The sequence below is a fragment of the Arvicanthis niloticus genome, chromosome 11, assembly GCF_011762505.2.
Source record: "Arvicanthis niloticus isolate mArvNil1 chromosome 11, mArvNil1.pat.X, whole genome shotgun sequence".
NCBI classification, from domain to species: Eukaryota; Metazoa; Chordata; class Mammalia; order Rodentia; family Muridae; genus Arvicanthis; species Arvicanthis niloticus.
In genome coordinates, this window is record NC_047668.1 from 41,874,082 (window position 1) to 41,891,230 (window position 17,149).

At 46.6% G+C, this 17,149-nt stretch overlaps 1 protein-coding gene across 2 annotated transcripts in view; it reads right to left on the bottom strand.

Annotated features, from left to right (window-relative positions):
- The window catches only part of Asap2 (ArfGAP with SH3 domain, ankyrin repeat and PH domain 2), a 154,678-nt gene extending 138,290 nt beyond the window's left edge, over nt 1-16,388 (bottom strand). The window contains exon 1 of one of the 2 annotated variants that reach the window (XM_034514475.2): nt 15,966-16,388. In XM_034514475.2, coding sequence (XP_034370366.1) covers nt 15,966-16,091 — 126 coding nt within the window. In that variant the 5' untranslated portion in view covers nt 16,092-16,388. The remainder of the gene's footprint in view (nt 1-15,965) is intronic. The other variant, XM_034514478.2, reaches the window with a different exon arrangement.
- Nucleotides 16,389-17,149: the final 761 nt, after the last annotated feature.

Below are 17,149 nucleotides of genomic sequence, written 5' to 3' on the forward strand. Positions count from 1 at the left end.
TTTAAGGGGGACTGCCTGGATGTGGACACCCAACACACACCCCCTGAGCCACAAGCTGGACACCATTAAAACTTACTCTTTACCTGAGCATGAAGACAGAGACAGAAGCACACACTGTCACACTCCCTCATAGGAAGAGTTTCCTCTCCTCATACTTGACACAGGCACCCATGGGCCAAAGCCTGTCCACATATCGCAGAATGTCTGTATCGTCCACCATTGACTAAATGCCACCCTCAAAGAGACACTGAAAGTGCCCTTGAGTCAACACCACAGGAAGGAGCTGTTCACATGGATAAATTTTCTCAGTGAACATGAGTTCATAAATTACACAGCAAAAATTTATAACCTATTTTCATGGCAACTTTCCTTGAAGGGATTACATGTTTCTCAGCCTACTGAGGCAGACTGTTCCTGATTGGGACTCAGTTTCTGTTGTTTTAGTTTGGGGAGTGAGATCTGCTTTGAAGTATCAGGGACCAACACCAGGGCTTCAATCACATTAGGCAAGCTGTCTTATAGAGTCGGATCCCAGTCTCTGATCTCAGGTCATATTATTGAGAATCCACACACATCAGGGGATGCTAGCTGTGGCTGAGTGCTTCCTTGGGATCCGTGGAGCAGGGAGCAGTCCTGCCCTTCTGGTCTAATCCTCATTTCTCCTTCCCACTGGCCTCTGCTAAGAGAACATAGGGGGAACCCTGCTGCATCCACATCACTGTGTCTCTTCTTCACCCACAAACTCTCATGCAAGCATGTCTTGTGGCTAACAGGCAGCTTACAGTACATTTTCCTTTGGAAAAACAGTTAACACATGTCTGAAATATTCATTCATCTGCTGGCACCACCACTCCATAATTCAGCCCCAAATCTAACAGACTGTCAGCTACACACTGAGTACAGCAGTCCTTGCTGTGTCTGAGGCAGACATTAAGCTCAGAATGAGACAGGCTGGGGCCTTCCTGGCTAGTATATAGATGCATGAAGGATCGGAGAACACTCGTAAATTAAAGGAGCAAATGAAACAAGGGCCCTTAAGGGATTTCATATTAGTGACAACTAAAGCCATCTTGTCCTAGGATCAATCAAGCCCTCTCTTACTTTGACCATAAAGAAATTGTGCACTCTGAAAATTAAGCTCCAATATGGCTATCGAAAATAAATCATTTAAAAAGATAGAGCAATATGCCTCAGCTCTGGAAGGTTGTGAGGAGGAGGAGCAGTAGGAAATGAAACCTGTCACTGTTCCCTGTCACTGCTCAGGGAGTGGACAGATGCAGGGGTCTGCCGGAAATCCCAAGCTACAGTTTCATCCCAGACCCCTATATGGTAGACGACACAGGTCCAGGGGGTCTACAAATAGACCAGGAAAAAGAAGCGATAAACCCAGGCTTCAGACACTGCAGCCTAAACATCCTGAAGGGAGAATTATTGCCAGACAGAAAGCTGTGCTTCCCTGAGGGCTCTCTCTCCCCCACTAGCAAACAAACCCAGCAGAACCTTTTAAATCTTCCAAACGGCAAGGCAGTGCCTGGACAAGCTTTGGCTGAGGCTAACAAAAGCTACAGGTTCTGACAACCTGACTAGGGCAGGAGGAAACCGGCATCACTCATTTCCAAGAAGGAACAAAACGGGAGAGCGTACAGTGTGACAAGGACCAGCAACCTCGACCTCAGGGAAGAAGAGTGGCTGCCCTGAGAGAACAAGCCAAGGAGATGCTCCTGGGAAGATGACCCTGCAGGTCAGACCCATTAACAGGGGGATACGGAACTGGGTGCTGCAGAGAGCATACAGCCCTGGTTCCCACTGAACCAGAAACGGGGTGACTCTCAAACACCATGGCCAAATGAGGTATCTCCTAAGAATCAGACAGAGATGCCCCTGCTATTTTCCTTTGCAGCCAAACTCCAGGCTTCTGAACCTTCCCAATTTTTCAATACACAGAAAAACCAAATGAGAAGGAAGGTGAATCCAATTATATAGAAGCAATTTCCACTACATATAAAAAATAGTTATTCTAATATTAAAGTCAGGGCTGGAAAGATGTCTCAGTCGATAGAGGTGCCTGCCTGACCACCTAGCTCAATCCCCAGGGCCCACATAATGAAGGTGAGAATAGACTTATTTTAGAAAAGGTTTTCTCTACGTAGCCTTGGTTGTCCTGGAACTCACTCTATAGACCAGGCTGGCCTCAAATTCACAAAGATCTACCTGCCTCTGCCTCCCAAGTGCTGGAACTAAAGGTGTGTGCCGCCATATCCAGCATAAGAACAGACTTCTTAAAGTTGTCCCATAACCTCTACATGTGTGCATGAGATGTGCACCACGATGCATGTGTGTACACAAACAATAAATAAGCTTTATAAATATATCTAAGTCAATCATTCAGAAAATTACTATCCTGGAAACCAAAGGGTATTTTTTAAATGACTAAGACTTGATCCAGCAATTAAGCAAGAAAAAGAAATAAAGCAGCCAGCTCATCTATGATGTCATGTTACAGAAAATCCTAAGACTATACACACAACACAGTAAGAGCCAGTAGATAAATCCATCAAGGTTCAGCCTACTTAGTATTTAGTACACAAACATCAACTGGATTTTTATACACTAATGATAACCTAGAAATGAAGAAAACGATTCCATTCACAATACCATCCAGAAGAAGAAAATATTTAAGAACAAATTTAAACAAAGTAATGCAAAGATGTATACAGTAAAAACCATAAAACATTGCTAAATTAAACTTAAAAAACATCAATGGGAAAACATCCCAAATATAGAGATACAAAGATGGCTTGCTGGTCTCTATATTCCTTAAACTGATCTGTGGGTTCTATATAACTCCCCAAGAGTCTTAGCTAGTTTATTTGCAGATGTTGAACATGATCCCACAGAGCTGCCACAGATCCAGAACACTGAAGCAATCTTAGAGAGGAATAGTTAAGACTCATACTTCCTCATTTGAACACTAACTCTAAAGCAACAGAGCCTGTGAGGTATGCAGAGCAGGCAATTGGATGAGGGAGAGTCCAGAGATGTCCATCCACATTTTTAAATGTATATCTTAGGACTACAGAGGTGGCTCAGCAGTTAAGAGCACGCCCTAGTTTGCTCTTTTTATTACTGTGATATAGACAAGGACCAAAAGTGACTTCATCTTTCAGCTCACAGTCCATCTCCAAGGGAAAACGAGGCAGGAACCTGGGGACTGGAACTGAAGCAGAAACTCTGGAAGATCACAGCTTACTGGCTTGCTCTCTGTGGCTTTCTTATCTAGCCCAGGACCACCATCCCAGGGGCGGCCCTGCTACAGTGGGCTGGGCCCTCTCATATCAATCACTAATGAGGAATATGCCCCACAGACTTTCTTTCTTCATTTTTTTAAGATTTATTTATTTTTATTTATATGAGTACACTATAGCTGTCTTCACACACACCAAAAGAGTGCATCAGACCCCACTGCAGATATGGATGGTTGTGAGACACCATGTGGTTGCTGGGAATTAAACTCAGGACCTCTGGAGGAGCAGCCAGTGCTCTTAACCGCTGAGCCATCCCTCCACCCACCCCACCCCCCAACCACACAGAGTTTCTTACAGGTCATTCTGATATAGACAATTCCTTGGTTGAGGTTCCCTCTTTGCAGATAACCCTAGGTTGTGTGAAGTTAACAAGAAACTAACGGTACACAGAGTATGGCTCTTACAGAAAACCCAGTTCCAAAATCAGGCACCTTTACAACTGCTTGTAACTCCAAATACAAGGGATCTGATGCTCTCTTCTGTACTCTGGGCACTGCACTCATACCTGCACAGTCAAACATACATACATACATACATACATACATACATACATACTCCAATTTTTAAATAAAAAAATGTAAATGTCTTGTTTCAAAGGACACCACACATGAATGAAATGACAATCCAAAGCTGGGAGCATCTGCAGGATACAAATTACGGTCCCGTGCCCAGAATGCATGGCGGGTGTGCACAACTCAATAATAAAATGACAAGCCAACATAAAAATTGACAAAGAATTTGAAAAGTTAGACCTCCAAAAATAATATATACGAGCAGCCACAGGCACGCTAACCATGGCTTGACATCATTAGTCACCTATCCATCAAGGAAATGCAAATCAAGTAAACTCACAGTGAGATACAACTTCAAGCTCGTGAGAATGGACATAATCAAAAAAGACAGACAATAATTAGCGTTGACAAGGATGTAGGGAAATTGGAACGCTTACACATGGCTGGAGGGAATACAAAATGATTTTAAAGTCTGCCAGCTCCTCATTCCTCAAAAACTTCAATACAGAGTCACCCTATGACTTAGCAATTCAGCGCCAAGAGAAGTGAGAGTGTATGTCTAACAAAAACTTGCAAAAAACATTCAGTGCATCATTCATAATAGCCAAAAAGCAGAAATAAGTGTGTTGCAACACACAGTGAAATACTATTCAGCCATTAAAAGGGGCAGAGTGCGGTTTCTTGCTACAAATGAATGAACCTTGCAAACATCAGCTATGCAAAAGAAGACATCACAAAAAGCCATAAAATGTCTGATCCCATATGTGAGATGTCCACAGTAAAGAAATCCAGAGGCCAAAAGCAGATCAATGGAGGCCCAGGGTTAGGGGAAAGGAGGTGACAGAGAGACTGCTAACAGGTGAGACGTTTCCTATTTAAAAAAAAAAAAAAAAGTTCTAGGATTGAATAGTGAGGGAGACTGCAGTCTGGGGACGTACTAAACTCACAGAGCTGGAGACTTTGAAGCAATGCTTCTCAACCTGTGGGTCTCAACCTGTTTGGTAAAACTCTGTCTCCAAAATTTTTATATAACATTTCATAATAGTAGCAAAATTACAGTTATGAAGTAGCAATGAAAAGAATTGTATGGTTGAGGGGTCAACACAACATGAAGAACTGTATTAAAGGGTCACAGCAGTAGGAAGGGTGAGAACCAGTGCTTTACAAGGACGGGGGATAATGAGAGGGAAACAGTCTTTCTCTGTAGACAGAGCTGGCCTGGAACTCACCAAGTCAAGAGACTAGGCTGACCTCAAACTTGAAATGTCCACCCGGCCTCAGTAACAGGATTCTGTGTATTACCATGCCTGAACAATTCTATGATACATGTGTTGTATTTTGATTTTTTTTTTTCTTAAAGCAAAAATAAAAAGTACCACTAGACAAAGAAACTATCTTTATATAAATAATTAAACTTGAAGATAGATGTTTAAACTCCTCTCCTGCCTTTTCAGGACTACAGAGTAACCGTTTCTTGCTGATATTTATTCCTATCTAAATTCAATATGTGTGACATAGACAACTACGGGGATTTCAGTCTGAAGAGGGTGGCCATAGGTCAGCTAAACCCCACATGTTTGAGGGCAGACTTCCTGGGAGGAATCCAAAGTCACACAGTAAAACAGAGGCCCGGTCAAAACTGGACCCCTAACTCCCTGGCTACTAATACCATCCCACCACAACACAAATGACCGGGAACTATGGAAACTGGTACTATGTGAGACAGCACATCTTCCAAGGATGTGCACAGCACTCCCCTCCATCTAAAACCTCAAAATACGAAAGTCAGAGGGCTGGACAGATGGCTCAGAGGTTAAGAGCAGTTGCAGATCTTGCAGAGAGAGCATGAGTAGTTGGCAGGACCTACATGGGGGCTCCTAACAACCTACCAACCCCAAGTCCAGATCTGATGCCTATTTCGGCCTCCTCAGGCTCCTGCAAGCACCCACTCAGGCTCACACAAATACACAATAAGTAAATAAATAAATGAATAAATAACTTTTGAGAGAAAGCCAATATTCATGCAACATTCAGTAGCCCACATTAGTGACCACAAAACCTTGTGATCATTAATACAACCTGCCTTTTACCAAAGAGACACAGAACAAAGCAGTCCATGACTGAAAAACAAAACAAAACAAAAAACCCCACAGGCAATACAGTCCTGCTTGTTCCAAATTTCAGCCAGTAGTGAACCCAACAGAATTCCAGATCATGTGACAACTATCATGGTGACTGCAGAGATATCTGGATATTTGGGAAGGGACTCTTTACAGTGGAGAACAGAAGGGGTCAAGCTCATTTTGACCTCTAATTTCTCAAAAAGTACAATTATAAAACAGCCAAGAGATGGATAAAGATAGGAGAGAAGAGAGGGTCACTGAAAGTAAAGTGTACTCACCCAGCCCTCCGTTATTACAGGCATAGTCAGTGGTCACCAGTTCAGACCCAAAAGCATCTTAGCAACAGATGAGGAGTTTCAAGGGAATATAATATAGCACACGTCTCTCCCAGCAGGGTGTCAGGTTCTGCCTGGACCTGTACATCCCTGAAACATCCTTCAAGGTCACCTCACCACGCACAGATCTGCTGGCCTGGAAGACACACTAAGTCTGTTCACTCTGAGGCCTTTATATACACAACCCAGATGGTTTTCTGGAACCTTCAGCGCTAAGGGGCCAGGTATATTATTTGACAACTCATTGTGTGGCAGTGAAGGCCTCTCAGTAAATGCCTCTAGAGGCTACAGAGACAGCTCAGTTGGTAGAATGTTTGCCTGGCATTTGAGAGGCCCAGGGTTTGATTCCTGGCACCATATAAACCAGGCATGACAACACATGTTGTAACTTCGGCCTTCAAAGATGGAGGCAGAGGCAGGAGGATCAGACATCCAAGGTCATCTTTGATATATAGAGTTCAAGGCCACCCTGAGATACAAGAGACCCTGCCTCAAAAATAAACAAGAAAAAAAAAAGCCTCTACAAGGGTCTCTAATGCTATGTGCCTCCCCAGGGCTTAGCATTTGATAGCCCTGGAGATATCAGTCCCTGCTCCTCTTAAGTTGACAACATTGGAGACTGGCCTACAAAAACTCAATGGACACCAGGTTGCACTGAGGAAACCCACCGCACAGTGAAAGGACATTAAAGAACCAACAAGGGCCTAGCTCCAATCCTTGAGTGGTCAGGATTCCTGTTCTGTCAACTGCTGAAACCAAGAATCACATGACTGTGCCTATATGACCTCTCTCTAAAAGGAATAATCTTAAGTAAGCCCATTTAATGTTTTCTTGCTTTGCAATTATTTTTCAATTCTTAATTGAAAAGTTAATTTTTAAATTCTTACATAATCTCATCATTTCTACCCTGCAAACCATCCCACATATCCCTAATTGCTCTCTTTCAAATTCATAACCTCTTGTTATTTTATACATATATGTATAATCCTAAATACAGAAATACAACCTGCTCAATCTGTATAATATTATTTATATATATGGCTTTAGTGCTAACCACTTGGTATTAAGTAACCAACTGGCATTAGCACATTTCTTAACAAAGAATAAAGCCTATAAAAATACTGGTTATTGTCATTGTCTTAAAAAAAACAAAAACACGCCAGGCAGTGGTAGAGCACACCTTTAATCCCAGCACTTGGGAGGCAGAGGCAGGCGGATTTCTGAGTTCAAGGCCAGCCTGCTATGGAGTGAGTTCCAGGACAGCCAGGGCTACACAGAGAAACCCTGTCCCGAAAAACCAAAAAAAAAAAGAAAAGAAAAGAAAAAAACACAAGATTTCTTCTGAGAAATCTTTAAGGAGAAGGGCCCTAAAAGCCTGCTGACTTGTTAAAATTCTAAGTCAAGGGAACCCATTATTTGAAGACACTGTCTTCATCAACCACCTGATGTTACTGGCAAAGCCATCACCAGCATCCAGTAGAAAGATGACATCATTAATAACACCCTTGGCAGAGCAGCCTCCTGCCAGAGTGTGAGCAATGGCTGGCCACCGTCTCTGCAGAGCTGGGCTAAGCAGGACAGGAAAAGGAAAGAGCTTCTCCAGGAAGGAAGGGAGGAAACAGAGCAGCCCCAGGGCTTTACCGGAGTTCCCACTTAAGAAAAGCACCAGAGCCCACTCACTAAAAACAGAAGCAGCAAGAGAGACAGCCTTGACCCAAAGGCATCAAAGCAGCGAAGGTTCCCTTAGGCACCAGCTCTATAGAACAGGTGGCTGCCGAATCTGCAGACACTGATGTCGAATGCTTGACCTGAGTTCTGGGGAGATGACCCAGTGGATAAAGCACTTGTCATGCAAAGGTGAGGACAGAGTTCAGATCCCAGAACCCATGTAACTGTTGGGTGGACATGGCAGCTGGCCTATAATCCAGTGTTCAGAAGGTAGAAAGGGAGACCCCGGGAGCAAGTAGCCTAGTCTGTGGCTATGAGCTCTAAATTCAATTGTGATCCTTTCCTCAGTTAGTAAGGTCGAACACCATCAAAGGAAACTCCTGATGTCAACCTCAGGCCTCTACACACACAAGTGAACACATATGTACATGGAGGGAAAAAAATCTTGGTCCAAATCCTGGCTCCAACTCAGTCCAGCTCTGTGAAGTCGAGAAGGTCACCGATCTTACAGCTTCAGTAACAACCATGTTATATTGAAGGATGTCTGGTACACAATAATGCCCAACAAATACAGGAAGATAGCGAGGGAAAACCCAACATCCAGCATGCTCTGCTGCAGCAGTGAGCTTGTACATAACCTCACCAGAAGAGCAATGTCTGTCAAGGCTCCCTTGATCCCTTGGGTGGAAGATGCCTGGGAATCTACTATCATTTCCCACTGAAGCTTGTCCTACATCAAGGCCAGTATATAATAACAAGGAGAGTACAAACAGTAGAGCTGGCCTCCAGAGGCCACCAGGTTCTGATCCTAACTACCAGATTCTGAGGTACAACTGCAGGCCTAGTAAACTCAGAAGCATACTACCGGGCCAGAGAAACTGCCCACACCCTCACTATGGAGGAATGAGGGTTATCCCGGTGACATCAAGGTTAGGCAGCTCCCACTCCACTAGGGCTTTTCTAAGCACCTCTGCTACCTCACCAGCTGACACTGGCTCAGCGTGTGACTGTTCTCAGCTAGATTCCTAGAACCGGTTCATGACACCAACAATAATTATACATCCGGTCTGGTTTATAGAGTTTGCAAAGAACCAGCCATCCAAAGTCAAACTTGAGACATCGTCCCATCAAACCTGGAATCTTTAGTCTGAATTTAAGGGATCCATATACTACTTGGATGAGAAAAAAAAAAAAATGTATGTGTGTACACATCATTAGCATCTAACTGAAATCCAGCCTTTCTTCAACTGTGAATGAAAGCAACACATCCCAATTAGTGTTACTGTTACCCGGGCCTGAGATAAAAGGTGCCACAACCCCACGTTCTAATTATTAGCAATGTCACACTGTATTATTTACATTCACAGTACTCCACGACTGAAGTACTTATTCAACCCAATAATAAATCCTGACATCATTAAAAAAAAATCATATATCAGTATGTGTATCTTTTTTTTTAATGTTTTACAAACTGAATTCAGTATAATTGGTTCCATTTGAAATCTTAAGTTTTTGTTCTACATGTTAACCTCTTTCTGCAGGGTACCTGCAATAATCCCAGCACTCAGCGGCTAAAAGGGAGCACTGAAAGCCAGCCTGGGCTACATGGTTAGACTAAGGAAGAAACAAGAGAAGCACACAGTCCTAAAAAGAGGTATGCTGTCAAAGAGATGCATGGCACAGAAGGGGAAAAAAATTAAAACTTCATACACAACCTGAGGGTCAGTCCTCAACAGGCCTGTCCTCTTGCACAGCCCGGACATTTGACAGTGACACTATATGATAGGTACCTAAATATACTATATGAAGAGAAAAAAACTCAACCAAATTCCTTCGGAAGAACAAGCATCATCACAAAACACAGACTCGGCATTCCAGTTCCAAGTGGCGGGCCCTTTATCCCATGGCATCACAGACGTGCTAGAACCACACGGGCAGGGGAGCAGCAAGCTGTCTAATTTGACCCCAGTCATGGGGTCGAATGAGGGAATCGTGTCTAAATGAGCTCATCTCATTTCAGTACAGAGAGGAGAGTTTGAAAAGCTGGAAAGGAAAGCGTGTGCCAAGGAACAGGTATCACCAATTAACGTCTGCCCAAAGACACAGCAGCAGCAAAGGCCCCTCGGCCCCCTCCACACCTTGTTCAGAGTCTGCAGTAAGACTGATCCCAATACAATCCTCCAGACAGCCAATCTTCACAGTAGACCTGGTCTCTGCCACTAAGGCATGCTGGACAGTGCCAGCTTTACCTTGGGGCTGATGGGAGGCCCGTGCTGCAAGTGTCAGGGCATGAGCTGTGCTGTCTGCCCCACACCCAGTTCAAAGGACACTTGGCCTTCTGCACTGCCACCACCTCAGCACCCAAATGACTGCAATGAACCCCTACCCCTTTGCTGATCTTCCCACTTTTCTCCTAGGCCTAAGAACAACCTCTGAAATGTCTTTAAAATGGGAACTGGTGGCTGGAGAAATGGCTTAGTCTAAGAGAACTTCCTGCTCTTCCGGAGGTTCCAAGTTTCATTCCCAGCACCCACAACCAGGTAATTCACTGCTGCCTATAATTCCAGCTCCATAAGTTGTAATCTCTGAGAGCATCTGCACATGCATGTCACATACAGATACAAATCAATAAAAAAGTAAGTCCTAGACAGGAAATCAGACCATGACAGTCTGAGCCCCAAACCTTCTAACAGCTTCGCGCCACTCCACAGCCAAAGTGCAAATTCCCTCCCCAAGGTAAAGCCCAGGGCGACCTGGCCCTAAGCCACCCCTCCAGACGGGCCCCTCCCCTCTCCCTCTCTTCTGATCACAGGCCTTCTGTTTGCCCTGATCCTCACATCTCAGGCCTTTTCCAGGACTCCTCTATGCCCAGGTCTTTGCAAGCAGGCAGCCTCTACATTCCAGACTGCTCAAAGGTCACCTCTGCAGAGAGGCCTGTCCTGATTTCAGTTTCCTCCCTTCCACAACCACATCCTATCCCCGTATTATGCATAACCTTGATTTATCACTACCTGGCACACGACGACGTTACATAATCACCTGTCTATCAGTGACAATCGACTAGGGAGGAGCCTTGGAATAATATGGAAGCTCCAGGCCTCACCCAAATCATATGAGATCAGAATTCAGGAGAGCTGGACCAGGTTCTTCCGGTCCACAGCAACCCCCTCTCCCACCAGGCATTTCTGAAGCACAGCCAGGATTCAGGGCGGACTACAACGGTACTTTCAAACCCTGGTGCACACACTGCTCCTGAGAGTGCTGTTAAAATGCAGACTCTGATTCCACAGCTCTACCATAGGATCTGAGGCTCCGTAAGTCCTACACCACGCTGACTCGTGCTGTCAGGTGAAGCATTTTGGAGTTGCAAGGGTCAAGTGTGCTCATCAACAGGACTTCCTGCAAGTATGCATAATAACAAAGTCCTGAATTTACATCATTCAACAGAGTGACCACCAACCCATCTGAATGGCCACCAAACATCTGAGACAGAGACACGTTAGCAAGGAGCTGACTTCATTCTTGGGCTACTACACTGATTAAAAGCCAAAAGCGCAGGAATGTATGTGCCCCACCATGAAAGGCTTCTAGAAATTCTTGGCCTAAGAAGCCTTCTGCAGCCTGGATGGATATAAAAAAAAAAAATCCCACCAAAGGCCTAGTTAGTCACCAGCTCAAGAATGGATAAATATTTCCCTAAGGTAGGAATACAGATATGGAAGGCTGGATTAAACCACCTTGGAGCCCCTTGCACTGGGCTTCCACTCAAGGCCCTCTCCATCTACATCCTCGACCACATATAAGCTGTCCCAGTCTTCCTGGTCTCTGAATCATCACCATGGATGGTCTCGCAAACATGGCCTCATGTCACCTAAGTGCACTGATCTGCCTGGAGAATTGGTTTCTCCACAGGTTCTTTCAAAGAGAAGAAATTTCGAATCCCTTCACCCAACACACAGCAACAGGTCCTGAATGAACCCCCGGGAGAGCTGGGGCGCACAGGAGTGCTATCATGGTGCTTGTACTACTAATCATAAAAGAGAAATTTAATTCAGCCGGAGGGAAACCAATTCCACCCTAACTGATTCAAAATGTTTCGGATAAACCAGGTCAGATTTCGGGGCAGCATAAAATGATGGCCTGTTAACCTATTCCCTTCCAAGGATATAAATACACTGAGAAAGAGGTGGTGTTCTTCTGACCACAGATCCAAAATCTATTAGCCTGGTCTTCTGAAGGAGCTGGTTTACAAACAAGTCACAAGGGACTACAACTCAGAATCAAATGCAAGGCCAGTTCCCACTGGAACCGATGGGCGGAGCCTGGCCCCATGAACAGGAGCCCGCCCCCCACCCCACCCCACCACCACCACCGCCACCCCCGGGAGTTTGTACAGTCCAGATGTTCATTCTCCTTTTGCAGTTAGAACAGCAAAGTGATTTCCAAGGTAACCAAGGACAACAGAATAAGAGACTCGTGGCCCCGGAAGGAAGAAGATTAAATTTTAATACTTAAGAGTCAATATCAAATTTATTTTTAAAACTACATCAATGCCAAATAAGCAAGGCAGGCTGAACCAAGCTATGAAGAAAGCCTAACAACATGAATATCCCAAGAATGCACACAGTGTTTCTCTATTTAGAGAGTATTTTGAAGTAACCAGAGGCTCAAATAAACTAAGATACAAAAACAAAGCTGGGGGGGGGAGGGGGCTCGGTTTTCAGATTTATGCCACAGCTACTTATTTTCTCCCTTATTCCCAAAAGCACAGAGCTGATGCCAGTTGCACTCCGCACTTTGCAAACTGTGCAAAATAATTACATCATGAAGTGAAAAGTTTCAAGCCAGCACTCACCTGTTACCAATACAATAAGTTGGTTAGAGAGAATGCATGGGGGCTGGGAAGACAGCTTAGGGGTCTGTTGCTTGCTACAGAAGCAACAGAGACAGGTGGTAGAGAACTGACTCAGGAAAATATCCCAATGTCAATCTCTGGCCTCGGTCAGCACGGGAGCCATCTCACACACACACACACACACACACACACACACACACACACACACGAGCACATGCGCACACACATACACGCACACTCAGGGGGAAGGACAACAGTTTCCATTTATATACAGGCCTTCAGCCATTCATCCATTTTCTTCCCCCTTGCTCCATTCTCATTCCAGGGTCTATATATCACCTACAGTGAGACCTGGTAAAGCAGCTACCATTTAAGAAGTCTGTTGGGTACTATACCAGAACCTTCAGAAATAGATATGATTATCTAGACTGTGAACTGGACTGAAAATAGTAAATGGGGGGGGGGGAGTAGGGTGTCTCATCCCAACTCATACAACTGCAAAGTGATGGAGCCTGGGCTCAGTGTGGCTGGTCTAGCAAGGGGAAGTTTCGAGAACTCACCATCACTAAGCATTAGATGAAGCCATGCAAGTTTTGAAAGCAGCTTCCAGCCAAGTTCAAACTCGGCTTGCTGGGTCTGGGTTGATAGCCTGAACTAATCTCCTAGCCTCAAATTCGTCATCTACAAATCAGGCATAGAGATTAAACACAACAGTATGTTACCTGTAATACAGGCCAGCCACTGGCTAACTACTGATATTCTGGCTACAGGTATGCAAACCAAGAAAGCCTATTTCAGTCAGAAAATGACCACGGCCAGACATATCCTCCGTTGGAAGCAAACAGGTTTGCCAAAGTTAATCAGATAAGTTTACTAATTCCCATAACTCATTTAAGTAGAAGACCAGGGACTTATATTTTTTCAGTCATATTTATAGGAAATGGGTATCTTTTTGTATGTCACAAAACCTCCTCTGGTGTCTCATCTCAGCATAAAAAGATGGTTGCTTAAAATCCAAGTATTGTGAACATGGTGAGTTATTGCACTGGACAGAGAACAACTTTTTGTAATGGAAATGAACAGTAAATAATCTAGAAGGGGAAAGAGTGCATTATTTTAAGTAATCCACACTGAGTCCTTTCAACCTTAAAATTAGTTCCAACTCTAAGTTCATACACACTATTATCCTAGAGTGGATGCTGGGTTTACTTAAAATGAGATAAGCGTGCAATGATTTCAATTTTTCCCTGTTTCCAACTCGAATCCATTTTCTGCTTAGGAGGCCGAGTGAAGCAAGCCTGCAATTTAACAAAATGACCAAATCCAGTCTCCCTTTAATCTACTCAGTAACTGAGCTCTTGGGTAATCTCCTGCACTGCATGCAAAAGCAGCTTTGGGTTCATCCACTATAAACTAAAATTAATCAGAGAGAGGCTATGCCAACTTTAATTGCAACTCTTATTTGCCTGGCTTTCCAACATCTGCCAGTATTAGTGACACTTAACTGATTCAATACAGTGAGAGAAGCATCATAACTTTATAAACACCAGCTTTCTTTTAAGAACACCACACACAAAGCGCCCTTGCCACAGAAGGATTCCTACCTTTTTGAATGTACTCATTTTCATAAGCAAAACACTGTGGCTATTGCTTTCCTAGTGCTTTTCAACTGGCCCCCATGGGGGAGGGGCTCCCAGTGCCTCATCCCCCACCTGCCTCATCTAAAGGTATCACTGACATCTAAAGGCCCTGCCGACAAAAGTAGACTAAAGCAATCTGCACTCACTGAACTCTCCACAAAAGATTTACAAGCAGATCTTTTGGAAGAGGGGTGAGAGAAAAGAAAGAGATGGGGGAGGGTGAAGGAGAAGAGTGGATACCCTAGACATACTTCCAAGAGCAGCATGCTGAACCTAGTATTTTTCATTGAGTCTAGTCCTGACTGTGTATGTCTACAAAGAAAAATATTTTGCACGAAAGAAAAATAGTGTAGTTTTTTTTTTTCAAGCGAAGCTTAATAGCGAATGCTTTGTTCAAGCAGGAGGAAAGGACGTAATGACATAGCTTAATTTAAAAGCTCTTTGAAGACCAATTTCTGGCACAAGTATTTTAAAATTTCTACCCCGATCTTAAAATTCTGGCCAAAGGAAACGTAATCATCGGTTCACTACTGCTACACGTGTGTGTCTCCTACTCCAGCTACCTATTGTGAGTCCAGCTGGACGCACAAAGCCTACAGAGCCGAAAACATGCAACTCTAAATTCTGTTTGGGAGGTAAAGAAAATGATGGAAGTGAAACTATCCCCAAGCCACAGCCAGCCGTGGTCCCTGGACTCACACAGCCTCTTCCAAGCCTGCTTCAATTTTTCAACCCAAGCTGCTTCGTTCTTGCAGTCCCTCTTCCCCAGGATCTAGAGAGCTCGCTGTTTAGTCACTCAATACGATGACTATGCACCTTGAAAGCCCTTACTAAAATCGGGCCTTTTCCAGGTTAAGGACAAGGAGCTGACCATACTGTCAACAGGCACACAGGTAGCCCAGAAGCGGCCAATAAGGGCCTTTTGGACCTCAAAGCGCCGGTTCTCCACATCCCTCGGCAGCGCTGCTCTGCGGCACGCAGTGGGAACTGCCAGGCCTCCCAAGATGGGATGGACACCCTTGCCTAAGCAGCTTCGGGGTCCCCTGGATCTGCTCTGCTTGTTGGCTCAGAACGCACAGCTGCCCCCGCCGGGCCACTTCTGGAACAAGTTGGAGAGGTCTGCGCAGGGAGACCCATCACTCCGGGGCCGCAGAGCTCGCAGGGGTCCCCGGCTCGCAGCAGCCATGGACTCTGCAGCCGAAGTTGACCTCTCCGAGGATGGGAGCAAAGGACCTGAAACCCTGCGAGGGAAATGGGAGCAGACAGAAGGGTTCCCAAAAAAGGCCCAAGGTGGCCAAGCAGCCTCTCCCCAGAGCCACCTCTCAGGGAACAAAGGGCTTCTGTGTTGGGCACTGCTGGCCCAGCCGCGTCCGGCTCTGAGGGACCAGAAACTTTTCCCGGGTGTGGGCGCAGGTGGCGGACACTGGGCATCGGGCACCAGGCGCGGAAGCCTAGTGGGTCCCCAGGGCGCAGCGCGATCCCCGCGGCCCTAGCCTCCCGCCCCGCGCCGCCGAGGCTACCGCTCACCTCCTCGATGGCCGCCACGGTGTTCCGGCACTGGGCCGTGCGCGTGGTGAAGCTAGAGGCCGTGGGCGCCTTGTAGTCCTCATGGGTCTCGGCCACGAATTCCGACACGGAGATCTGGTCCGGCATCGCCGCGGCGCCAGGGCACGGACCGCCGCCGCCTCAGTCACCCAGGGCGCGGGCTCCGACCCCGCCGCCGCCGCCGCTCCGGGCCGCGGACAAAGGGGAACGCGGGGCGCGGGAGCCGCCGCAGGGAGCGGGAGCCACGGCGGGACGCCCGGTGGGAGCAGGGGCGCGTGCAGCCCGCAGCTCTGCCCGCTGTGCTCCGGGAGCCGCCGCCGCCGCGTCCTCTCCGAGCGAGCCCAGACGCGGGCGCGCACAGCCGGCGGGAACTGCCCGCCACCCAGCCCCTGGCCCCCGACGCCTCCCGCGGAGAGGGGCGGGTCCCGGCCGGGGAGGGGGCGGTGGCCGGCGGGGCGGGGCGGGGCGCAGGCCCGGCCGCCAATCGGCGCGCTCGCCGCCACCGCGCCGCCGGGAAGCGGAGGCCGCAGGAAGGAGGGCGGTGTGCGCTCCGGGCCCGTCAGCCGCTGCGGGCCGCCGCATTGTGTCTGCCTTCGAGGCGTGTAAGGGTTCGAGGGCGCGCCCTATTCCGGGCTGCGGTGCCCGACCCCCCAACCCGCACCCGCCATGAGCCCTAGCCACATTACCCAGAGGGCATGAACTGGAACCGGGGACCCCGGCTTCCTGGCTGGACAGGAGCCCACCCTTTTGCTCCTCACTTCCACTCCTGGGCTAAGAACCCCCTGAAATCCCCACCAGAACACTAGGGAAGGGCCAGTGAAAACAGTGTGGGTAGCTCGCCCCCTACAGGACGGTGAAATCCTCCGGGGCACCCTAGCGGGACTAGTCGCAGAGACAGTTTGGGAATGCAATTGTAGGGAGCATGTCCTGTCTGTGCGCCTCGCCTCCTCACAGCCTTAAGAAGCCAGGGGTAAAGACGGGTATTTTGCATAGGATGTTGACCAGAGATCACATGGTATAGACCGAATGGGAATTCAAACCCATGACCTTCCACTTGAAAGAATACTCCAGCCCCTGGTAAGCATCGTGTTCCTTAAGCTTATACAATTAGGGATACTTCCAGTTACTTGTAAACAGTTTTAGGGTGCTAGGCCAGGCTTGACCCT